A 22,201-nucleotide genomic window follows, 5' to 3' on the forward strand; every position below is an offset into this window, starting at 1 on the left:
TTAAAAAAGGAGGAGGTTCTCAACTCGATTGTATGTTTGTATGTCGGTATGTTACGCGGATTTTGTGAATCGATTTTGATGATTATTTTTTGTTGGAAAGAGAGTACCACAGTACGGTCCCATTTAAATTTGAATAAAATTGTTCCACCTCTAAGGATGGCAAACTATGGGGTCAATCTGGTTTAACGCAATTTTCCGGTAACCGATTTGAATAAAACAGCAAATAGGTATAATTCCACAAACTACAGAGTTTGGTTTTTTTTTATAAAAATTTTATAATTATATCGAATAATAGACAAGAAACAAATCGATTAATTTTTTTTATAACTTTTGTGTCCATTTGCAGTAAACTTAATAAACGTCTTAAACCAGTGCGTGCAATGCAAAACACACCGTTAACACATTGAGTTAAGAGTGTCTTATCAATTTAAGCATTGGGTGAAGACACACTTAAGTTTAGTGCAAGCGGGTATAAATATTTAAGTTTAGTAGTACCTAACAATATCTAAAAGTCGAAATAGTAATTTTTTCGGATCTAATTCGCGTATATTTGCTTGTTCAAACAAACCACCGTTTCGTCAACCGCGAGCATGGGACCTGTAAAGGGCCCGAAACGTCGGTTTGTTTAAAGAAACAAATATTTGAATTCGTTTAAATAGTTTCATTACCAATATGTAACAAATGTGAATTCGATAATTTTTTAAAAGTTTATTTTTCAATCCAACACCCTACATATTGTACTTATCCTACGCAATCTGCTCTAAGGTCTAACAGCTATCGATCGCATATCGACGCGTACAGCCGAGCGACACACGCGCAGTGGGCTGGCAGGCACGCCTCCCGCCCCCGCGCAGCCGCTCTCAATAACAGTTAGCTTACTTCGTAGTTGAATAACTGTTTCTATTTTAGATAGACAACCAGAACATATCCCCTGGGGCCTGATGTGTTGTTTTGAAAACTAATATTATAAATGCAAAAGCAACTCTGGCTGTTACGTTTAACGCCTAAACCGCTGAATCAATTTTCATGAACTTTTGTCTAAAGATAGATGGGACCTAGGAGAAGGACGCAGACTTTTTAAATCTTATACTAAGCAAATCTTAGTCTTTATTAGTCAAGAAACAACGACTTTCCCATAACGGGGACATCCTTAAAAAGGTCAGGTCTAACAAACGTGTAAAGGCTGGTGCGTGTGCTCACCAACTCTCATGCGCTTCCTGCACATGAGAATTGGTATATTGGTAATATGTTAAGAACGCAGCGTTTTTTTTTTACAGTTTTGGATACTAAGTAACGGAATGAAGAAGAGGGCCTGACAGGAGCAAAACACCTGTCTATAACAGTTGCAGTGCCACACAGGGCTTTAAATCGCAAAGATCTAATGGGCACTGCCACTGTGCCCGTCACCTGAGACTTAAGTTGACATGCCCCAAACCGGAAGGCAGTAATGCTCACTTTACTGCTTGCGGCAGAACTTCCCTGGACGAATTCTTTCTCTACTGCTCATTGACTTACAATTATATGGACGTCGAGTCCGCGCTAAAAAGTGTTCGAACTTATAGGGCGTTAAAATCGTATACAGTGCGTCATTCACGCTTTAGTCTTCGTTTGTTCGACTGACAGCGAAGCAAGCAAAATTAGACAGTACAGCGATGACATTACAATTTAAATTCAACGTTTTAGCTTTTTCATATTCCTTTACATGTCACTACGTTTAAATAGGTTGACTTGGGACATTTTTTTCCTGGTTTTTGTATTAGACCCGTCGTCCATTTATTTGTAAGTCAATGCTACTGCTACTAAAATTTAAATGCCTATCAAAGTTTCAGTCACGGTGATTGATTTTGAAACATCCTACAGACTACACAATGAATTTAGCCAAAATTGAGTACATGCAACAAGAAAACTTTCAAAAACACAAATGTAAATAGAACGATATCAAATTAAAGCAAAGAAAATCGGGATTAGTAACAGAACGTTCGAAACCACGTTTGGAGAAATCTACTGTTTAGTCTACGGCTTTATAATAGCCCGAAATATCGTTTGTAATGACATGGCGTGGATAATCGCTACTCGTGTAGGTTTTATGCTTTTATCGTATGCGTTTTTTATCGACGTTGTAAAGAATAGGGTGTAATAAAATGTGGTTCAATTTCTATTTGTGAGTTAAAAATGTTTTAATTTGAGTAAATTGTAACTGGTCGACTTTAATTTAAAGTTCTACAAAAGATACAGGGCCGGCTGTAACGTACATGCTAGCGGCAGTTAAGCTCCTTGTGAAATAGGTCGTCCAAGGAAGTACTGCCACCTATTTCTGCCGCCAGCAGTAAAGTGAGCATTACTGCGTTCCGGTTTGGAATTTAGCAACTTATATCTCAGGGTGACGGACGCAGCGGCATAATATCTTTGCGATTTAAAGCCCTGAATGGCACGCGGCGCACGACTTGTTCATCCCGTTACTTGGTATTATTAAAAAAAAACCTTTAGCTCCCAAATAACGTACATTTTTATTGTACCTAAGTGATTTCCCAAATCCCGAAAAAAGCCAGGACAAAAAAAAATGTAGTCGTATGGAGGCTGCTATACTGCCTCTTTCTGTCTCTGTTTATCGAAGTTCAGGTCAATAAACTCTACCTATTCGGATCACTGTTAATGATGCAATAAGGAAGTCATTTCAAAATTCATTTTACGGCTCACGGTAACACCTTTCTTCACACTGATCTGCTCAGAACCAGATGGTTGAAAAGTCAAGGTATCTTAGAGCATCCACTGCACAACCAGGTATCGTAAATATTTATGCCCTTATAACACAATGCATAACTTACGCGAAGCTCTACTTGAAAGTCGTCGGATCCATCCATCACTCGGAGTAACCATCACGCATCGAGTATATAACCAGAAATAGAGACGAAATGTCATTTAGTTTGTTTGAAAACTATTCTGCCATATAGTTACTGCGACAACTGAGCCCCGATCGGCCAGCCCGAATTCGAAGCAATTGACAGGTGTCGTCAATTGTTTCACTACAAATCGGTTAACTTGAGCTTTGCTATAATCAAAGAAAATTGCAAAATTACATATTTAATATTTAATTACCGATGAAATTTGATTCCGTTTGTTTTGTAATTAGATGTATTGCTGTTTTTCCCTACACCACCGAATGAACAGCACGCCATTGTTAGTTGAGATATTATCTTTATTACAATAAATACAGAATATTTTTTTGGAATATACGGAGACGCACACACAGGTCAGTTGTTGGCGCTTCTATATTTCAGTGCAAACGAGAGTTGATGTTTATAAGTGATGTATCACTGACGTGTTACCAGGAATGTATGGCCCTTATTTCGTCTCTATTTCTGGTTATATACTCAGTGCCATCAAGTCACTGTCACAACACTACGTGACTGCCCTGTTTTTGTAGTTCACGTGGGTGACACTAGAATAACCCGCTCGATCTGATACTGCGCTCTCTTCGCCTTGCCAAGCGCCCGTGATATTCCGTGCGATAGCTGCACACGCTTTCAACCGGGTGACGGATTCCAAAGGGGAAAAAAATTAAAAACATTTTTGTGTATTTTCGCGAGTTTCCAAAAGTGAATTTTTATAAACGTTTTTCGTGCTCGCAACACTATCGCAAGAGTTGTTTGTAGTTGGATGTTTGTGATTTTGTTTTGAAAATATTTTTTGTATTTCGTTCATCAATCAGCATTTCGGACCCTTTGCAAGTCCCATGGTCACGGCTGACTGCGACTGTAAATTTATCATTGTTATTTTTTCTCGTTATTTTGTACGTTTTTTCTTCTTCTTCTTTGGTGTCATTAGTGGTCTTCATTCTTCTTCTTCTAGACTACAAAATTGTCGAAAAGATGCTATTGGCGCCCATTTCGGCTGAAATATAGTAGACAAGTCGCATAGTTAGATAGATAAACACTTTATTCACTGATATAACCCAAATACAGATTAATCATAAAAGATAAAACATAACATGATTGTCATAGCAACATATGCCAAAGTTTCCTGAGTCGCTGGTTTTCAGTCAGGACCAACGAGAGGGATTAAGTTATTTGAAAGCAAAAATGTAACGACTATGCGTCAAGTATAGTGAAGTGTAATTGTGCGTCTAAAATAACCTATTTGATATGTAAGTGCATGAGCAAGTGTGAATATAATTACAGCTGTACGAGTAAATTGTGATTGTAAAGAGGATTTAATGTTGTATAATGTACTTAGTATATAATATAATTATACACATGATGTGAATAGAGCAAAGCAACAACAAAATTCGATTGTAGACAGACTTTCTAAAGGAATAAAAACACGCTACACAAATTTTTAAAGTGAGATTAGGTGTTGCCAGTATAGTGCTTTGAAATTGGGTTTGGATTATCAGGAGTAAAATTATTGCTTATAGATTCACGTGAACTAACCTAATTGTCAAACCGATTTCATCGCTTGGATAAGCGATCAATCATTGTATCGTCCAATCAAAGAGACTGGCTATCCCAAACATTAACGTCGCAGGTAAAAAAAATGTTATTGCCGAGTATTTTACGGCCCTACAAGAATCCAGACAGGCTGGATTGACGAGTCTTTTCGAACTTGTGCGAGGAAATTGGTCGCAACAGAAAGTTTTGCTTCCCTTAGGTCATGTGCGGGGTTATGTATGATACGTTACCACTTTATCCCAGGCATATCACAGGTACCCACTTGCTACAATAGTTTTTTTATAGTAAATGAAACTATTTTTCCGAATTTAAATCGCGTATATTTGTTTTTTTCAAGCCAACCAACGTTTCGGGCCCTTTACAGGTCCCATGGTCTCCCAACCATGAGGTTGACTGAGGTGATTAAGTCATCAACCAGTTATGTCTAATATTAATGCAAGCCACCCTATTTTTTCACTATATTTACAAAAGTTATTAATTAAATACCTTATTTTTAATTTAATGAAGAACATTCCAATTTACGCTACATCTGTTTTATAAAGTAAATTATTTTATTTTAACAATATGAATTTTTATTAAGTTGAATTTAATATTAATTAATCATGGAAAGTAGAAAAAAAATTAAACATATTAATCAGTACTGCAATCTTGTGTCTGTTTGGGACTTACCATCAGACTCAGTCAGAGAAACCATCTTCCCTGTTGAAATTAGGATGTTTTTTTAATTTCAATGGCCTCTCGTAGCATCCTGATTAGATAACGGACTTCCTTTGCAAAGACCTGGGGTTTGTCAAACTTGATTGAATGTGTAGGTTTAACCATGGCATGCTCACAGACTGCAGTGCATGTTCACAGTTTTTTTATGTCATTGACACACGGTATTATTGTAACGCTCTGTAAATTCTGAACTTATTCTTAAATAATCGCTTTAATTAACAATTACATGTCAGCAATATTTGCTACTGCGTCTCTGTCATACCCAACCGAAGATACAAAAACCTGACAATCAACCCGCAAATGTGCACCTATATCACAATATCCGCTAGGTAGTATATAACATAGCTGTCCCACGTAGCTTTCCCCCATCACACGGGCCGCGTTCTCTCATAATTGATATGACTGTCGGGCCGACTCGGACCAAATGCGGATCGAGCAAAAACCGGGGCCGCGGCGCTATAGGGTATACAACCGGTCGCATGGAAGGTAAATACGTATGATTTCATTTAACAAACCTTTTTAAATGGTAGTTCTTATATTGGACAGCAATTATATTGAGAAATGTACCGCGGACGTGCGCGCGCATTGAAGAGACAAGCGATTGAAGACTTGTACGGTCCTTGAGCCTATGAAATTACACTAACATTTGGAAAACGCGTTCAGATACGAATAGGTATTTCTCACACCTACGTAGTTTACGAGTTTGAAATAAAATTGAAATTATAGGTATTCCCTGTAACCACTATCAGTAAAACAAGCAAATTTGGCGCCTAAAATGATGTTTTATTTATGCTTTTGCTTGTTTTTTTTACATACTCATAACATTTAATTATAACGCATACACTCATAGTCCCGCACTAGGGAAACCGCGGATGTCATGGACACACACATAGACAAGCACAAGTTACACCCAAACTATCCGCTCACGCGATGCGCTCATCCTACCGCAAAATGGCGGCTATTTGGTTTCGCAAATTAGAAAAGGATTCAGTTTAAATACAAGTTTTTAAAAATAAAAATTATTAATCTGCATTGCTATATAAATACCCTCCGTACTACAACAAAAACATCTAAAAAAAAAATGCAGTAATACACCGCAAATCCTGCACTTAAAAAGCACTAATGAAATTTTTGGTTTACTTGGGTAAATATGATAATATTCCGTTTGAGTGGTTCTAATGTTTACCATGAAATTACTCCTTAAAGTATAGTTTATAAACATTTATATTCAGGGTAAACTTAAATAACGCTACTTACGGTATGTTTTCAATAAATAAACATCGACATCAACAGCCCAAACAATAACACACACGATTGTCGTGACGTATTTTTGAAGTTGTTTATTTTTTTAAATGACAGACCCAGACATTAAAAACTTTATGATTTGCTAGAGTAGTTAACGGAATAGCAATTAGTATTAGTTCTTTTACCTGTTACAACTTAGATATCCGATAAATCGGTATAAAATCATCACCGCACCTCTAGGTGTGGTATGCTTCCAGAGACGCATGAATCGCGTGAGCGGCTAAGAGACAAACGAATGTAGGCCACACAAATATCTCTACCGGCCCAGGAATTGAACCCGGTACTTCAGTGTGGTAGTCATGTTAGCCGTCCAGCCGCAGTTAATTTTAGTAGCAATAGAGCTCCTTTGAAAGAGTTCGTCCAGGGAAGTAGTGCCACCTTACCTATTTCTCCCGCCAAGTAATAACGTGAGCATTACTGCGTTCCGGTTTAGAAGGGTAAGGGTGCTGGTGAAATTACATGCACGTGGGACTTCAAGCTATAAATCGCACTCAGAGCTTTAAGCCGCAAAGAACTGAGGTGCACTGCCACTGCGCCTGTTACCCTGAAACATAAATTGACAACTCCCGCTTGGCGGCAGAAATAGGTAAGGTAGCAGTACTTCCCTGGACGAACTCTTCTGCTGTTACAATCTACAGTCTTCAAATTATTATTTTATAATGTCAAATAAGTAGTACCAAAAATTTTGCAATGGTAATTGAATTGGTCGACGGATAGCCACTGACAATATAAGATAATCTTAACTATTAGCAGACTTGGAGCCCTGGTTACGTAACGAGTTCAACATAGAACAATTTCTTTCGACAAAAAGAAGTGCAATATAACATCTGTGTATAGACTTTATTTAGAATGTAGTTCTATGTACATAAAAGGCTGTACACATTTCTTCTTCGCAAGCGGCAACAAACAAAATGTTAATAGCTTAATACTCAATGAGTCCATTAGGCAAATCAGGTGCCATATTTGCAGCCACAAGTTTTTGCGCGGGCCGCAACACTATCTTGACGTCACAAAAGTGTAACTTCGTGAAGAATTTTGCACATGCCACGCGAGTATCGTATTTACTAGTTTTAATAAGACATAATCGAAAAACAACTTTAATAACACAGATGTGTTACATTTATAGATGTCTATTGAAAATAAAGTATATACAGGTACATGAATAAGTATTATAGGGATAACACACCCCATTTATACACCGAATGAAATTAGGCGAACTTCCTAAATATTCCTAATTACCCGTACCCTACGTTACTCGAAACAATTTATCTACAGTACCATACCCCAAGATGTCAAAAAAAGTTCCCGCCCCCATCCTGTGAACATTACAATTAGATTTATGTGTGTAAGTAACACGGGAATTGAACCTCATATTTCGGCGTCAGCTAACACGGGGTGCGAGGGTGCATGTCGAGAGTATAAAAAAGATGATTTAGGTTAAATAGCTTACATTTATTTATTTTCGCTTAGCATTTATTTATTAGCGTTTCGGGCTTTTTACAGGTCTCTCGGACACTGACGCAAATGCTATTTGCCATCAACAAATTACAAATATCCAATATTAACTTTCTAAGAATTAAAATCAAAGAATCGTTTATTCCATTGGTTAAAAAAAGCTTACACTTGAAAACGTAATTTTTAAAGCTACTGCTCGTTCACTGTGCTGACTTCCATAAAAAGACCGAGCAAGAAACTCTAGGGATAGCAACTTATACTTTGGATTACAATTTGAATGAAATCTAGACCCATTTACGACTTTTCAATAAAAATACTTTTAATGTAAGTTTAAAACGTAGGCAATGATAATTTTTATATATGCTCCCAAATCTTATTGTAAAAACGTATACAACTTGCTATAAAAGAATCTTTTATCTTAGTTAAACCAAATAGTGGTACTTTGAGCTTGGACTTAGTTCTAAGGTTAATATTATGGATATCTTCTTTCGTAATGAAATTAAGTATATTTTACGGGCGTACAAAATATTTGAGTAAATGTACAGTCGCGATACCAATTTCCTTAAACTTTTCTTTGAGAGAAACCCGAGATCTAAACGGTACACAGAACGAATCGCTCGTTTAACAGAAATATGGTTTGCATATCTGTCGCTTTTCCCCCACTTTAGAATCCCGTAGGACATTATACTATGGAAGTAACTAAAACAACTATTCTAGCAGTATCCACATCGGTAAGCTCACGTATCCTGCGGACTGCAGCGAAGCTTAATCTGCTGGTCAGGGATGATATATGTAAAACTTTACTATCTAAGGCCCGGTATCCCGTATATGATAACGTATACGCCTAGTGTACACTATAATGAAAACATTACATTCAAATTTAGCGCTATACATTTTATATGACCGTAAGGTATCTGGAAAAATACGTATTTCATAGAAAATTGAAGGCATAATTGATTGGGCCTAATGGCGGCTGCATCATTCTGTGGCTCAGTTGAGAGCGCGTCAAGCACGGTATGGCGAAGTCGCTGGTTCGTGTCCAGCCGGATTGAAAGAATTTTTCTTTGTGTTGTTCGATTTTTGTATTAATAATAACCACAAACTACTGCAATATTTAAAAAAAAAAGAATACCGTGGTAGTAGAGACATCATGCTATGCTATTCAAACAAATAAGTCTTAGAGCAGGGATTCAGTTCGTCGACTTCTCAATTTTTTTTTAATATGGTTCGTATCGGTATACAAAGATCGGACACATAGGAAAACTTTTTTCGGCTAGATGAACCCACAACGATTCTGCACCGTAGCATTGCTCTTACCAACTGAGTTACGGGACAAGTTATCGAGTTGTCGAAATCCTCCTATGTGTTTTTGTCAAAGATCTTTGCACTGGACCTTACGGCATTCTGAGCCACTAGTGACATCAAGTGAGGATTTTAGAACCCTCTTCTATGTGTTCGATTTTTTAATTAATAATCATAACAAAAACTAGGGGAGTTATTTCATAAAAATCTCAATAATTTTGTTTATTTATTATTTTTATTTTACGCACACGTTCGCTAGGGAAACCCTGTCTTGCAGGTTGCCATGAGCAACCACAAATTACACCTAAACTCACGAGAGAAGTAATATTTCTCCCGGCCCGCGAATTGAACCCGGGACCTCTGCGTGGCAGACCAGTATGGTGACCATTCAGCCACGGAGGCAGTTATCAATTGGCAAATAGCTATACTCCCACACTAGACTACCAGCCGTCTTTTTTTTGTCTACTTCATTTTGGTAAATTTACAATATTTGTACGTTTGTGGTTATATATAATGTTGGGTATATTTGGCCAGGCGCAGTAAAATTTGTTAGTGTTCTATACAACCTGAGTTTCCACAATTAAATGGATTATGAATTGTCTTGGTGTTTATCGTTTTTGTTACACCTGTATACATGAGCGACTACGGTCAGTGTGAAGAGATTGTGTTTGTTTCAATAAATAAACTTCATGTTACAAACGCTAACAAGAAAGTCAGAGGGTGCCATAAAAATGTAAGCAATTAAATCCATAGAGTGGAAACTATTTTCTCCCGTATCTCTACACAAACGAATGTAACTTCCGAAAAAAATATATATGGTTTCGTGGGGCTGTAAAGTTTTATTTAAAACAATAAATCTTCCTCAATACTATAAAAGTGCTTTCACCTGAGTTTGGATGCGGTACAGCGGCGTCGGCGCAGCTAACGACGCCAACATTATCCCCGTGCCGCACTCTCACTACGCTTGGTGAGTTTTGAAAAAGAAACGTAAACAAACGCTTTGTTGTATATTTTTAAGAGAATTCGCGGAAAGGTCGACCTTGGCGTACATATTTAACCAGGTTGAAGATGTTCTTAAAAAGGTCAGGTTAAAAGGACCGTAAGCAAACGAGCATGTATAAAAAAGACTATTGTAACGTAAGTACTAAGTAGCAGTAGACCTTGTGAAAGAGTTCGTCCAGGGAAATACGGCCACCTTATCTATTTCTGCCGACAAGTAGTAATGTTAGCATTACTGTGTACCGGTATTGAAGGATAAGGGTGCTGGTGAAGTTACAGGCACATGGGACTTGTCAACTTGTGTCTCAGGGTGACGGGCGCAGTGGCAGTGCCCCTCCGATATTTGCGATTTGAAGCTTTGAGTGGCAATGCAACTGTTATGGACAGGCGTGTAGCTTACCATCAGGCCCACGACTTGCTCGTCTTGATATTATAAAAAAAAGTACGTTAGAAGCCCTGCGAGTGCAGTCAAACTCAAAAAATATTTATTTCATAGGCAAGCAAATTACACTTCAAATCCTCGTATTGAACTCTACTACGTACTCGTTAGGCAAAATCCTCTGAGAAGGATAAACGAATAGCTCTAAGGGTTGCTTTTTGTAAATATATATTTATACTCATTTATCATTAACAATATTTATTTCGAACATAAATCAAGACAACCTGCAAGCACTAAACGGGGTCACTACCACAGATTCTTGTCTTACCTATAGTATAAAGTTACTGTTTCACTATACTTTTTAAACCTGAATCTTATTAGAGAAGCGTATACATTGTACCCTGTCTTCCCCAGCAGAGCACAGGAGTGCTAGTGCGTAAGTGCAGTACAACGTTCCATTTTCTCAATCTCTCTCGGAAATCTTGGTGTTTCGGTTGTCGTCGGTTTTCTATCAGCTGACCTTTGCACTTGGTGCAAACCGGACGCACTCAATTGACTTGGAAGTAGCTACTACTCTTTATATTTTTATTAACTCATTTATATTGTTAACTAGTATTTATTGTTTGAAATGAGAAATAGTTTTTTTAGTTAGCAATGGAGGCAACAATAAATTACGCAGTTCTGAATTCAAATTATTACAGACAATAAATGTAAAACTAAACATGGTATTTATATTCGGCTGTACTCTGGAATACGAAGTACTGTACGAAGGCATGGATGTATCCTTGCAAGTTGTTTACAAAACGCCGACGGCCAGGGGAGCTACGTAACTGGTCTCTTGTAATTAATTCCAGTTTATTAGTATAGTACATACCACCACACAAGTCTTCCAGTGGGTAGTATAAGGCTGTGAACCCAAACTTGCTACTCTCCTGATAAACCTATTTCGCCTCCCCCGCTGGCATTCGCTTCTTATGTATGATCGTTCATTCTTGGTATTTTTAACCTGGCCTTTCCCCTGGGCTTTCCCACCTTTCCGACCGCATTAATTCTATAAATTTAAGAGAACAATGAACCAACATCCATCCTTACTACATGACCAAACCCAGAATTCCCTTTTCTGCCCTGATCACGTCGCCATCTTTCGTAATATAACGCTCTATAACTTATACTATTCGGCGTTCTGTCAGTAAGTAAGGCTCCTCTTTCTACAGCTCTCATCCTACTTACATGCTTTTTCCGCCACACTCAACACTTACTATTTATATAGTATAACCACGTAATTAAACCAACGAAGATAACAAGAATATAAACTATTTTTTACAGACGATTTACCGCGAACTGCGAGAAGATTGTAAAGTATATAATTTTCTTTGCTAAATTTAATCACCGTGTTTTGTTAGAAATGTTAAAAACATTTATTGTGAGAAAATTCATCGAGCTGTTTCAAGAAAAACAACGTTAATTTTACGTAGAAGATTTAAACGATTATTTACCTTTGAAGTTAAGAAAAAAAACATTTGAACTCAAGTTACACGGTTTAGAAAGTAATAAACATTTTAACATTAAAAATTAATGTTAAATATTTGTGTACACTTATAAAGCTACGCAAACGGTTTTAAACGCTAAATTACTTATAATGACAATGTCTATTTTTTAGTGAGACCCATCAAACCTACAACAAAATGTCTGTATTGAATGTTTGATCAGGTATTCATAAATAAATAGAAACAAAAACATCTTATCACAAAAATGTATTATCCCCTGTACTCCAACACGGTATTAAGATATTCACGTACCTAAGTTTAATAGTAACTACATTCATGAAATTAATTACGTGTTCATTATATATTTTTGTTACCGTCATTTCTGCTTTAAGCAATTAATAGTGGTAGTATTAGTGAGGTGGTAGGCTAGAGAACGAGCGCATGCTTTGAGAGGTCCTTAGTTCAAATCCCGACGGCGGCTTATATGATTTTAATTTCTAAATACATTTGTGGGGCTACAAATACATATACGAGTATGTAACGTATGTGGATGTGCACGAAAGGAGCCTCCCCGCTCGACGTACAGGGGCAATTAGTGAAAGTTTAGTAGTAATATTTCTTGCTATTTAAAAGAATTGTGCCGTGTTGGATTGTAGGGAATAAAATTTACATTACTATTTCTTTACATATATCTAATCATGCGTTTAATAATTACAATGTATCGCAATTAAGTGAACACCCTGTATAAATATAAAGAAGGCGGTTATTTAATGCACGATGTATGATGAACTCGGCGTCCGCACGCGAGCTTCGCCGAACAACCACGTGAGAAACCAGCTTTTGTTCTATTTCGCCCCCACAGTTTATGTAATAGTGAGGTACAGTTGATAGATTTATCGACAAATGTTATCGATATTATTAGTGACTTAAGGCTACATCTGTATCGTGTTAATACATGTTTATGCTTATAATCAGCGTGAATTTATATATATGGAAGCGAGGTTATAGAAAAAGCAATAATAACTGACGTCGGATTTTTAATTAGAGATAACAAACTGACAGGCATTAATGTCACTTTTGTGGTGTGTTTGGTTCAGTTCTCAATGAATTATAGTAATAGAGTCATGTATCTATCATTATAGTAGTATCCTTTTTCTGTTATCACATTCTAGATTTTTTTTAAATATCTACTAACTATTACAAAAAAATACCCAGATGATGAATGAATTAGTGAAGTCGATCCTTTGAGAAAATACTATTTTTATTTCATCAAAACTAGGAACCCTCTTAAGGCTAGTTTTACAATAGATCAATTAATGGTCGTAGCAGCGGAAGATGGCTCCGACACCGAATAAAAAAACTTCGATTTATTAACTTTAATTAAAATACCCGACTATAACTGTTATATCGACATTATATCTATGAAAGTATTGTTAATTTATTAGTGAACTAAATTTGCTCGTATATATAAAGACAGTGCTATTTTGTGCAATAATTCCGTGCCTTCCTATTAACACACAAAGTGTGTCGGACACATCGCCAGTAAACATAAGCTAAGAAAGTATCCAAGCGTGAACCTATTTTACATTAAAAGTAATCGATGACTCATTATCGATAATTTAGCAACACTATTTTTAGAGCGCAATCCGACCGAGAAATAACTCCCGGTATTAATAGCAATTATAACGACTATAAAAAACCAGTATTCTCCAAATCATTATTTTTTAAGCCATATACGTCCTTCTGCCGGGCACTGGACTCCTCTAAGGATAAGGTTCAAACCAAAATTACGTAGTTCTGCTGATCTTCAAAATGCCTACCTAGACAACGAAACGAAGGGATTTCCAAAAGAACCTTTAAATAGGGATAAGTTAGGGTATCAAAATATTTAAAAAAAATTATAGATGGTCGTATTTCTTACACTTGCAAATTTGAATATTTTTCATTTGTGTTTTAGTAGTATATACAATGCATGTAAAAATTTTACGCGGACGAAGTCGAGAACAGGAACTAGTACATACAACATAATATATCATTTATTATTTCCCAACACATACAAAACTATTTACTATTTAGTATTGAACATAGAGCTTAGAACATCGGATATATAAAACTGTAAGTCAACAGTCCCAAACCCACATGGAATCAGCGTGGCGAATTAGAAGACATCAATCTCTGAACGGGTTGACGAAAGAGAGAAAGAAAGAAAGAAAAGTTTATTCAGCTTATTAAGATTTATACAGAAAAAACAAAACAAATTAATTATTACGACGATGATTCATTACCATCATCATCAACCCATTTATACGTTCCATTGCTGTACACGGGTCTCCTCTCAATCGAAGGTTTAGGCCATATTCCTGCACACAAGCCTAATACGAGTTGGGGACTACACACAATTCCCGAAAGTTGTGTACCTTCTTCGACGTCCAGTTTTCGTCACGAAAACTAATTAATAATATCAAATAAAATAAATTCCGAAAAAGTCAGCTGCAAGCCCGGAAACCCGCGGCCTCTGCTTGGGATGCGGTAGGCTACTACGGCTATTGATTTTGACGATAAAGTTAAAGTATTTAGCATTCACTATTTCAGATAGGGTTTGTGAGTTTCAAGTGAGATCGAAGTTACGACAGAAGCGAGAAGTTATAAAGAGTAAACCGCACCTTTACAGTCACCACGTACAACAAAGCAATGCCCTAATATATTCAACAAAGTAACTACGTGACAAAATTTGAACACTCCTTGAAACACGACCGGTTTATTTTGTTTAGCATTCAAGTTTTGTAATCAACTATGTCTACACATGATAACAAACAAATTGTTATCTTTAATCGTATTAAATTGAGCATTTAAAAAAAACTTACTATCGGTATACTTTGTCAAATTTTGAACCAAGTTCCGCAAACCCGAAGTGATCAATAAACAGAATTTAGAGAGAATTTCATGAAGGTCCACTCTTCACAAAAATTTCAATAACACACAGTAAGTTCGCAAATAAATTAAGCATTACAATTACATGCTATTAGCTGTAGCATTAAGATTTAGCCGATAAGGCATTTTCATTACTGCATTACTAGTAACACTTTTTTTATTCAAGCAGAGAGGTAGCGAAATTATAATGTTATTCAAGTTTCAAGTGATTAAGCCGCAGTTATTCCTATAATGACTCTATCAAGCCATTGGAGCAAGCACCAATCGACTATAAGTGTATCAATTAATTGTATTGCACTATTACATTGCTATTCAGTGTAAAATGTTGTGCAAAAACTTTATTTTTAATTCTTAAAATACGTTTCATTTTATTCTTCTTTTTCATTTTAGCTTATCGACAGGCAACATTCGAAGTTCTAATTTCAAAATTGAAGTGGAATTCTCGCCAGGGAGCGAGCCGGCGGCGCTGCTGCCGGCAAGATAAACATACAGGTTTCGATATCTTGAAAAAGTAAAAAGTCGAAAAAAACGCACGGGAAGTCGCCTCCGATAATCTGGTGAGGTAAATGCAGTTTTGACTTTAATGTGTTAATAAAATTGTAACCGTTTTGTCGGCGAAACGAACGGGCATCGAATTTATATCAATATTCGTTTTGGACGCAAAATGGCAGCGGCTACGAGCTTTTTGGACTTTGTCAATTTATCGCGTTTTGTGACGTATCGTACATAGTTTCTTAAAGTGGTCCCTAGCGCCCCTCAGTGGGCGCTGAAGAGTCCTAGGGCCTCAGAAACGTTGGTGCTACTTGGGAGTGCTAACGCATTTGAAAATAATCTCCGTACAGAGTACTAAAAAAACCGACCTCAAAAGCACGTGGAATTACGTCTATTTGCTAAGTTTTATTGAAATATCCCCTAGTTCGCCACTATACGGGACTTGACACAGGAGGTAATAAAAATCGGTTCTCACAACTCAAAGCATATTCAGAGAAAAACGCCTTGAATTGGAGAATAGCAAAACCAACCATTAAAATAATTGCTCTTTAAGTAAAATTCAGGCGCTATTTATAAAAAATAATGTTCATGCGTGATCAGCCACCCTTAGAGGTGGATGATTTTCTCCAAAATGAAATGGGACCACTATGGAGGTACCCTAGGTACCCTCTTTCAAACAAAAAAGAATCATGAAGATCGGTTCACAAATACCGGAGGCATCGCGTAACATACATACAAAAAAAATCATTCAGTCGAATTGAGAACCTCCTCCTTTTTTTGAAGTCGGTTAAAAAACCTTAGTTATCTACATAAACTACAGTACAAATATATGTATATATTTTTTTGTGTTAAGTTAACATAAAAGACACGTGTTCTCAATTATTTTTTGTGGTGTTAGGCGTTAATTTTTTTTATCTTGTCTAAGAGGGTGGTGAGCCAACAAGTTTGCTGTGGACTATGTAAGAGCATCACTGGATGCGTTCCAGAATCTAAGTATATAACTATGCATACGTGTACAACGTTGACGACTGCAATTCGCACTGGCGCAATAGATAACATCGCTTCACTCACCAAGGTTGGCGGTCATCAGATCTTGATCTTTAGGCTTCTTTTTTCTGGGACGTCCTTTTTGCCGGGGCGGGGGTGCTGCGGCGCCATTAAAGAAGGGGCCTTTAGGAACATCGGGCTCGACACGCGCAAACTCGGGCGATGGGTATGGGGTGTAGTGAGAGCCCGGCGGGGGCCCTACGTAAGGTCCGGGGCACATCTGGGGGGGACCAGGGACCGGCATGTGGGGCCCGTACTCCGGCATGGTTTCGTAATGCAGCCTGTAGGAGAGAGAAAGAGCTTAATCGTATGCCTGCATGCCTTAGAATTTTACAGGTGGAGCGTACATTAACTAACTCAAGGTTTTACGCGAGATGAATGTTTGACTATCATGATGTTAAATTACTCAAAATGAAATTAAATTAAATTACTCGGCTAGTTTGTTATGAATTATCAGGGATCGAAATAGGTAGACTTTTTTTACCTAAACTTCGAGGAACATGGAGACAGAAAATGGAGACTGCCTTACGACAATATTTTTTATTTTATATTGCACATATTCTAACACGTATAAACAGTGAATAGGCAGATTTGAGAAGGCATTTAGTGAATCTATAGAAGATATGTCTAAATAATACATCTGTAGTGATTCCAAGACTGGATAGACTAAGACTTTGTAACGATGGGGCACTAAATGTATGGTCCCATACAAAAAATATACGTTTTATTTTTTTCCTACTAAAATATAAGTTCTGTGGCAAAATGTAATGCGAAAATATTTAATTAGGACAATAGGATCTCTCGATTGCCATTTTTTAGAGAGGTATCGTGAAAAAAATCCAATGTCCGCAATATCGCTGATCCAATTATGTCGCAAAGTTAAAATAAATATAATGTACCTGCTTGTTCCCAATTATGTCAATTTTTAGTGTTCTTAAATGATTTCCCGAAACCAGAACAGGTCCAGGACCTAAAAATACTGTCGTAAGGCTGTCTCCATTTTCTGTCTATGTTCCTCAAAGTTCAGGTACAAAAACTCTACCTATTCCGATCCCTAATAATTATTAAAGAAAAAAATCCTTTAATTCAGCTGGATTCGAACCAATGTCTTCCAGCAAACCGTGGCAGACGCTATGCCAACTAAGCTACGGAAAGAACTAGCGGACCTTACGAATTTTTCAGCGCTTGTTGCAGATCTTTTGCTTAACAACTTTTCGGTTGGAATCCACCCGGATCGAAGGAATTTTTTCTTAGTATTCGACCTTTGTATTAATAATTTTAACTAGCATTATAATGTTTGCCATCGACACGAAGTTAAAGAAAAGACGTAGTTCTGAACACTAAGATAAATATTAAACGGATAATTATAGGTAGCTCTTGCCTGCAGTAAACGGCCGAATCCCTAATGCCGAAGGTGTCTCCCTTGGTGAGCGGTGAACTGCAGAGTGCACAAGAGAAGCAATGCACGTGGAATACCAGGTCACGCGCGCGCATCACAAGCTCCGACGCCAAAATAGGCGTGTTGCACCGTGCGCACCGCTTTGACCCGTAAAGCCTGCAAAAAAAAACTATTTTAGAATTTGCTACATAGTTTTCTGTATACCGACAAAGATTACATCGACGCTGTAGGTAAGTAAAAAACAACTAGATTAAAAACGCGTGTGCCTAGTTTGTAAAATGTGGTATGTTTTAACTTCTAATAAGTCTTGTTGAGGGCCTTCAGAGCGTAAATTAAAAAATGGAATATTTTCATTTAGATCTACCGAGGTGTGAAATACAGAGAAATAATATCGATAATTAAAAGATATAGTGGTTCCTTGGGCTAAGAAAAAGACTATACGGGGTATAAGTACCTAATACATAGATAGATATCAAGTCACACTGAAAGACCAGCGGCCGGAGATACATTTTTGGTGTAAAATATTATAATCTACATTTTAGCATTTTGACTCTTAAAGGGCCCGAAACGTTGGTTTGTTTGAAAGAAACAAATATACGCGTATTAAATCCGGAACAATAGTTTCATTTACTTTGTGTAACAATCGCGAAAACCTAATAATCGATTTTGACTCTTATCTCCTAAAGAAATTGGTTTGATGTGATAGAATGTACAGTACAGTGCACCAAAGTGAGCAGCCGCGAGGCGCAGCTGCTGCTAGGCGCGGAGCTTGTAGAACTCTACTCAATGCTCAAGTCAGGATTTGAGTAGACTTGAGTATGATTTCAAGCACTGGAAATACGACCCTAATGGCAAGGACTTGAGTATGATTTTCAGTGCTCACTGCAATACTCAAGTCCTGACTTGAGTATTGATTAGAGTTTTGGAATACGACCCTAAGAGGCACTGTGCTACACTGTTGTAATTTGTTCATGCTTAGCATAACTTCATAATACTTATTTCTATATAGCAGATTCAAATTTCGGTCAAACGGGCTGACACAACTTCGGTGCGATAATACGCAAGAGAACCGACTTCCAGATGCGTAGCATGGATGACAGCTCAAACTGCCTTATATTGGTTGGTTTCAGAATGCCCTGCCTACGATACATCCACGCAATGGAACTTCACACACAAGGGTTCCAGAGGTTTGTTGTATAACATAGTGTAATTCTTTTTATGACAATTGATCTAATACTTATACATAAGCTTTCTGTAAATAACGCGATGTGGACAATGTCTAAAATATATATTTTTTAATTTAATTGAAAATTGAATTAAACCTCTCTCCTTAACAAATTCGAAAATGTCCTTTATTCTTTTTACCTTTCAACCGTCAAGATATTATATGCGATGTTATATGGGAACACAGTAAAGGGAATACAGTAAATAAAATAAACAAAAAACTACTGAAAAAAGTTTGATTCCTGAGGTAAACAAAACTTAAAAAATATTATTTTTGGTAGTAATAGTTACAATTTCTTTTGTGTAATATTATTTGTTTTAATTAAGTATATTTTTATTTCTGTTTTTCTAAATGAAAGCGTATCATGCTATGCGATGACTGTAGCTACCTACGTACAACCCCGTTACAGGGGTTGCAGAAGGTTAGATTTAAGAACCAATGTAAATAATTTTGTTCTGGAAAATAAATTAAAAAAACTGGTTGCTTTAGGAACCACTACACCACACTACCTTTCACGTAATGCCCGAAGTTCTTAACTACTGAGCGTGGACGTCAAAGCAATATTTAGTGTACAGGCAAAGGTATATACCACGACTCATTTGAATTCAAAAATGCTGACCAGTGCCCAAGTAGATTTAGAGATAGTAGGAATCGTGGAATCGGGACCACACCGAGATGTCTCACTCGGAAACTGAACCCGCTATCTCGCATCTCGATCCTCGTTTAATTACCCACTAAAGTTATTTGAGGACTCCAACTTTACCTGAGGTGAAGTAATTAGGAATTGAAATAGAACAAAACGTAAATTCTAATTTTAAAAACCCCGATAGTAGTACCGAATGTGGTTGAGGCATTTTTATTTCTTTAATAATATCAAATGACGGGACGAACAGGTCGTGCGCCTGGGAGCTATAAATCGCAAAGATCTGAGGGGCACTGCCGTTGCGCCAGTCACCCTGAGACATAAGTTGACAAGTCCCATGTGCCTGTAATTTCACTAGCACCCTTACCCTTCAAAACTGAAACACAGTAAATCTAACATTACTGCTTGGCAGCAGAAATAGGTTAAATGGCAGTACTTCCTGGATTAACTTTTTCACAACAAGCTCCACTGCTGCTGCATGAATGAGACTTGATTTCTGAGCGACTATTGACGACAACGTTACTATTCTTTTTCTAATGAAACTTCATTGTGCGTTTATGCGAAAAAAGGTGGCATCCTGCCTGCGCAAAGTACGAGAGAGATCAAACAGAGTAGGGGATAGGTGGGCCCCATTGTGGACTTATTGTGCTCGGTCATTTTTGTCAAAGATTTACCCTCTAGATGACGGGTTTCAATTGGACGATGTTACGGGTTAATACTATTTAAAAATAAAAAAGTAATGTGTCAGACAACCACTCCTTGTACTATTTAGTAGACGTGCTTGGCCAAGCAGTAATCGCTGACTTCTTGGCGGCAGAAATAGGTAAGGTGGCAGTACTTTCCTGGACGAACTCTTTCACAAGGAGCTGCTACTAAAGTTGGGCTGTCTGCAGATGACCCTGCTTGCAGCATCAGATCAAGGTTACCGTTGTGACGATGCTAACCTCCTTCATCTTCACCCCACCTTTTTACAACCCTCTACACCGGTTCCTGGCCACTTACTTTTAAAATTTTGAATCGTTTTCAAATTCCCTTTTCTTTCACTATTTTTACGTTTGGTTCGTTCCGTCGCGTCGTCACTCCCATCAAAATTCTCAAAACGAGAGAACATGCTCATAAATCATCACCCTCGTTTAATTACAAACTTCATGTGATTTACAGTTAAATCATATAGATATATAGGCCCTTTTGGGATTAGTGTTGTCTGGATTGTGTTTTGGAGAGAGTGTTTTATACTAATTGTACTTTCTTTTTATATCATTTTTTTAAACATTTCGAAAAGTTGGTAATATATCCTTATCACACTCGCTACAAAACGTTTACTATCTCTGTCTTCAATTATCAACTATTGTTTATTAGAATGAACAGAAAAATAAATGAAACATAATCAATGGTTATTTACATTTGTTGTTAATCTACAGCTCTGGTTATTTATTTGTTTGTGGAAAGAAATTGTAAATACAGACAATTTATTTATTACTGCACAAGAACACTTAGCCTTTTGTAAATACTTTATTTTTTTATCTTTTTATTGTTTATTACATTGTTGTATTTAGGATTAGTCCATTCATTTTATATTTTGTTATTTGGTTTAAAGTCGATAGCCTCGTAGCCAAAGCTCAATAAACAAAAAAAAAATAGTAAGAATATAAATATGTTTGCTAACCTACGCGTAGCATGAGAGTCCTTGTCTTTTATTTATGTTAACATCATAATTAACGCATTTTCTAAATACACACGACAGCATTTTTCTAAATTTTATTAAAATGACGCACCTTCACAATCGTTACGTTGGTCCCTTTTCTGGATGCAAACCGATTGCAAGAAGTCCCAATTAGGGCATTTTCGAATCTGCACGACGCGATCTTTAGTAACATCTCAGCCTTTTATAAAGTATAATATCATTGATAATATTACTTTGAGATCGCTGGTCACGCCCCTGAGCAAAAACGAACGGAGGAATTAAGGACTTACAGTACAGTGACAAACTACATATGCCATATGACATAAGTCTCGGGGATTACTGACCCGTGTATTTACTTCATCATTTAGTTCATATTTGAAGTAACCTAAGCGGCTATATAATCTTATTGTCAAATTAGAAACTGTATGTTACCTATGAATATGGTCACGTATAAAGGCGTGTGCACACTATTGCCGTTAGAAGGATAAAACGTGAACAACGGTTGTGTTACGATGTCATTAGCAATTTAAACATTGTCCACAATTATATTTTAGAGTTATTGAGGGTAGTGTACCTGATTTTTGGAAAAGATAGATATTATGATTTTTAATTAAATTTGCCATCGAAAAAAGTCTTTGATGAGAGCTAACGTATAGATCTAAACATAGTTTGAACATTCGAACAGTAA

The 22,201-nt window shown here is 37.0% G+C and overlaps 1 protein-coding gene across 2 annotated transcripts in view; it reads right to left on the bottom strand.

The window, feature by feature from the left end:
* Positions 1–22,201, bottom strand: part of LOC113239201 (protein apterous-like) — a 142,309-nt gene that overhangs the window by 33,547 nt on the left and 86,561 nt on the right. For both annotated transcript variants that reach the window (XM_026476093.1, XM_026476092.1), the window contains exons 3-4: positions 17,944–18,117; positions 16,587–16,843 (exon numbers count right to left, since the gene is read on the bottom strand). In XM_026476093.1, coding sequence (XP_026331878.1) covers positions 16,587–16,843; positions 17,944–18,117 — 431 coding nt within the window. The remainder of the gene's footprint in view (positions 1–16,586; positions 16,844–17,943; positions 18,118–22,201) is intronic.

This window comes from Hyposmocoma kahamanoa, unplaced genomic scaffold (assembly GCF_003589595.1).
Source record: "Hyposmocoma kahamanoa isolate Upper Pololo Valley unplaced genomic scaffold, ASM358959v1 99702, whole genome shotgun sequence".
Classification (NCBI taxonomy): domain Eukaryota; kingdom Metazoa; phylum Arthropoda; class Insecta; order Lepidoptera; family Cosmopterigidae; genus Hyposmocoma; species Hyposmocoma kahamanoa.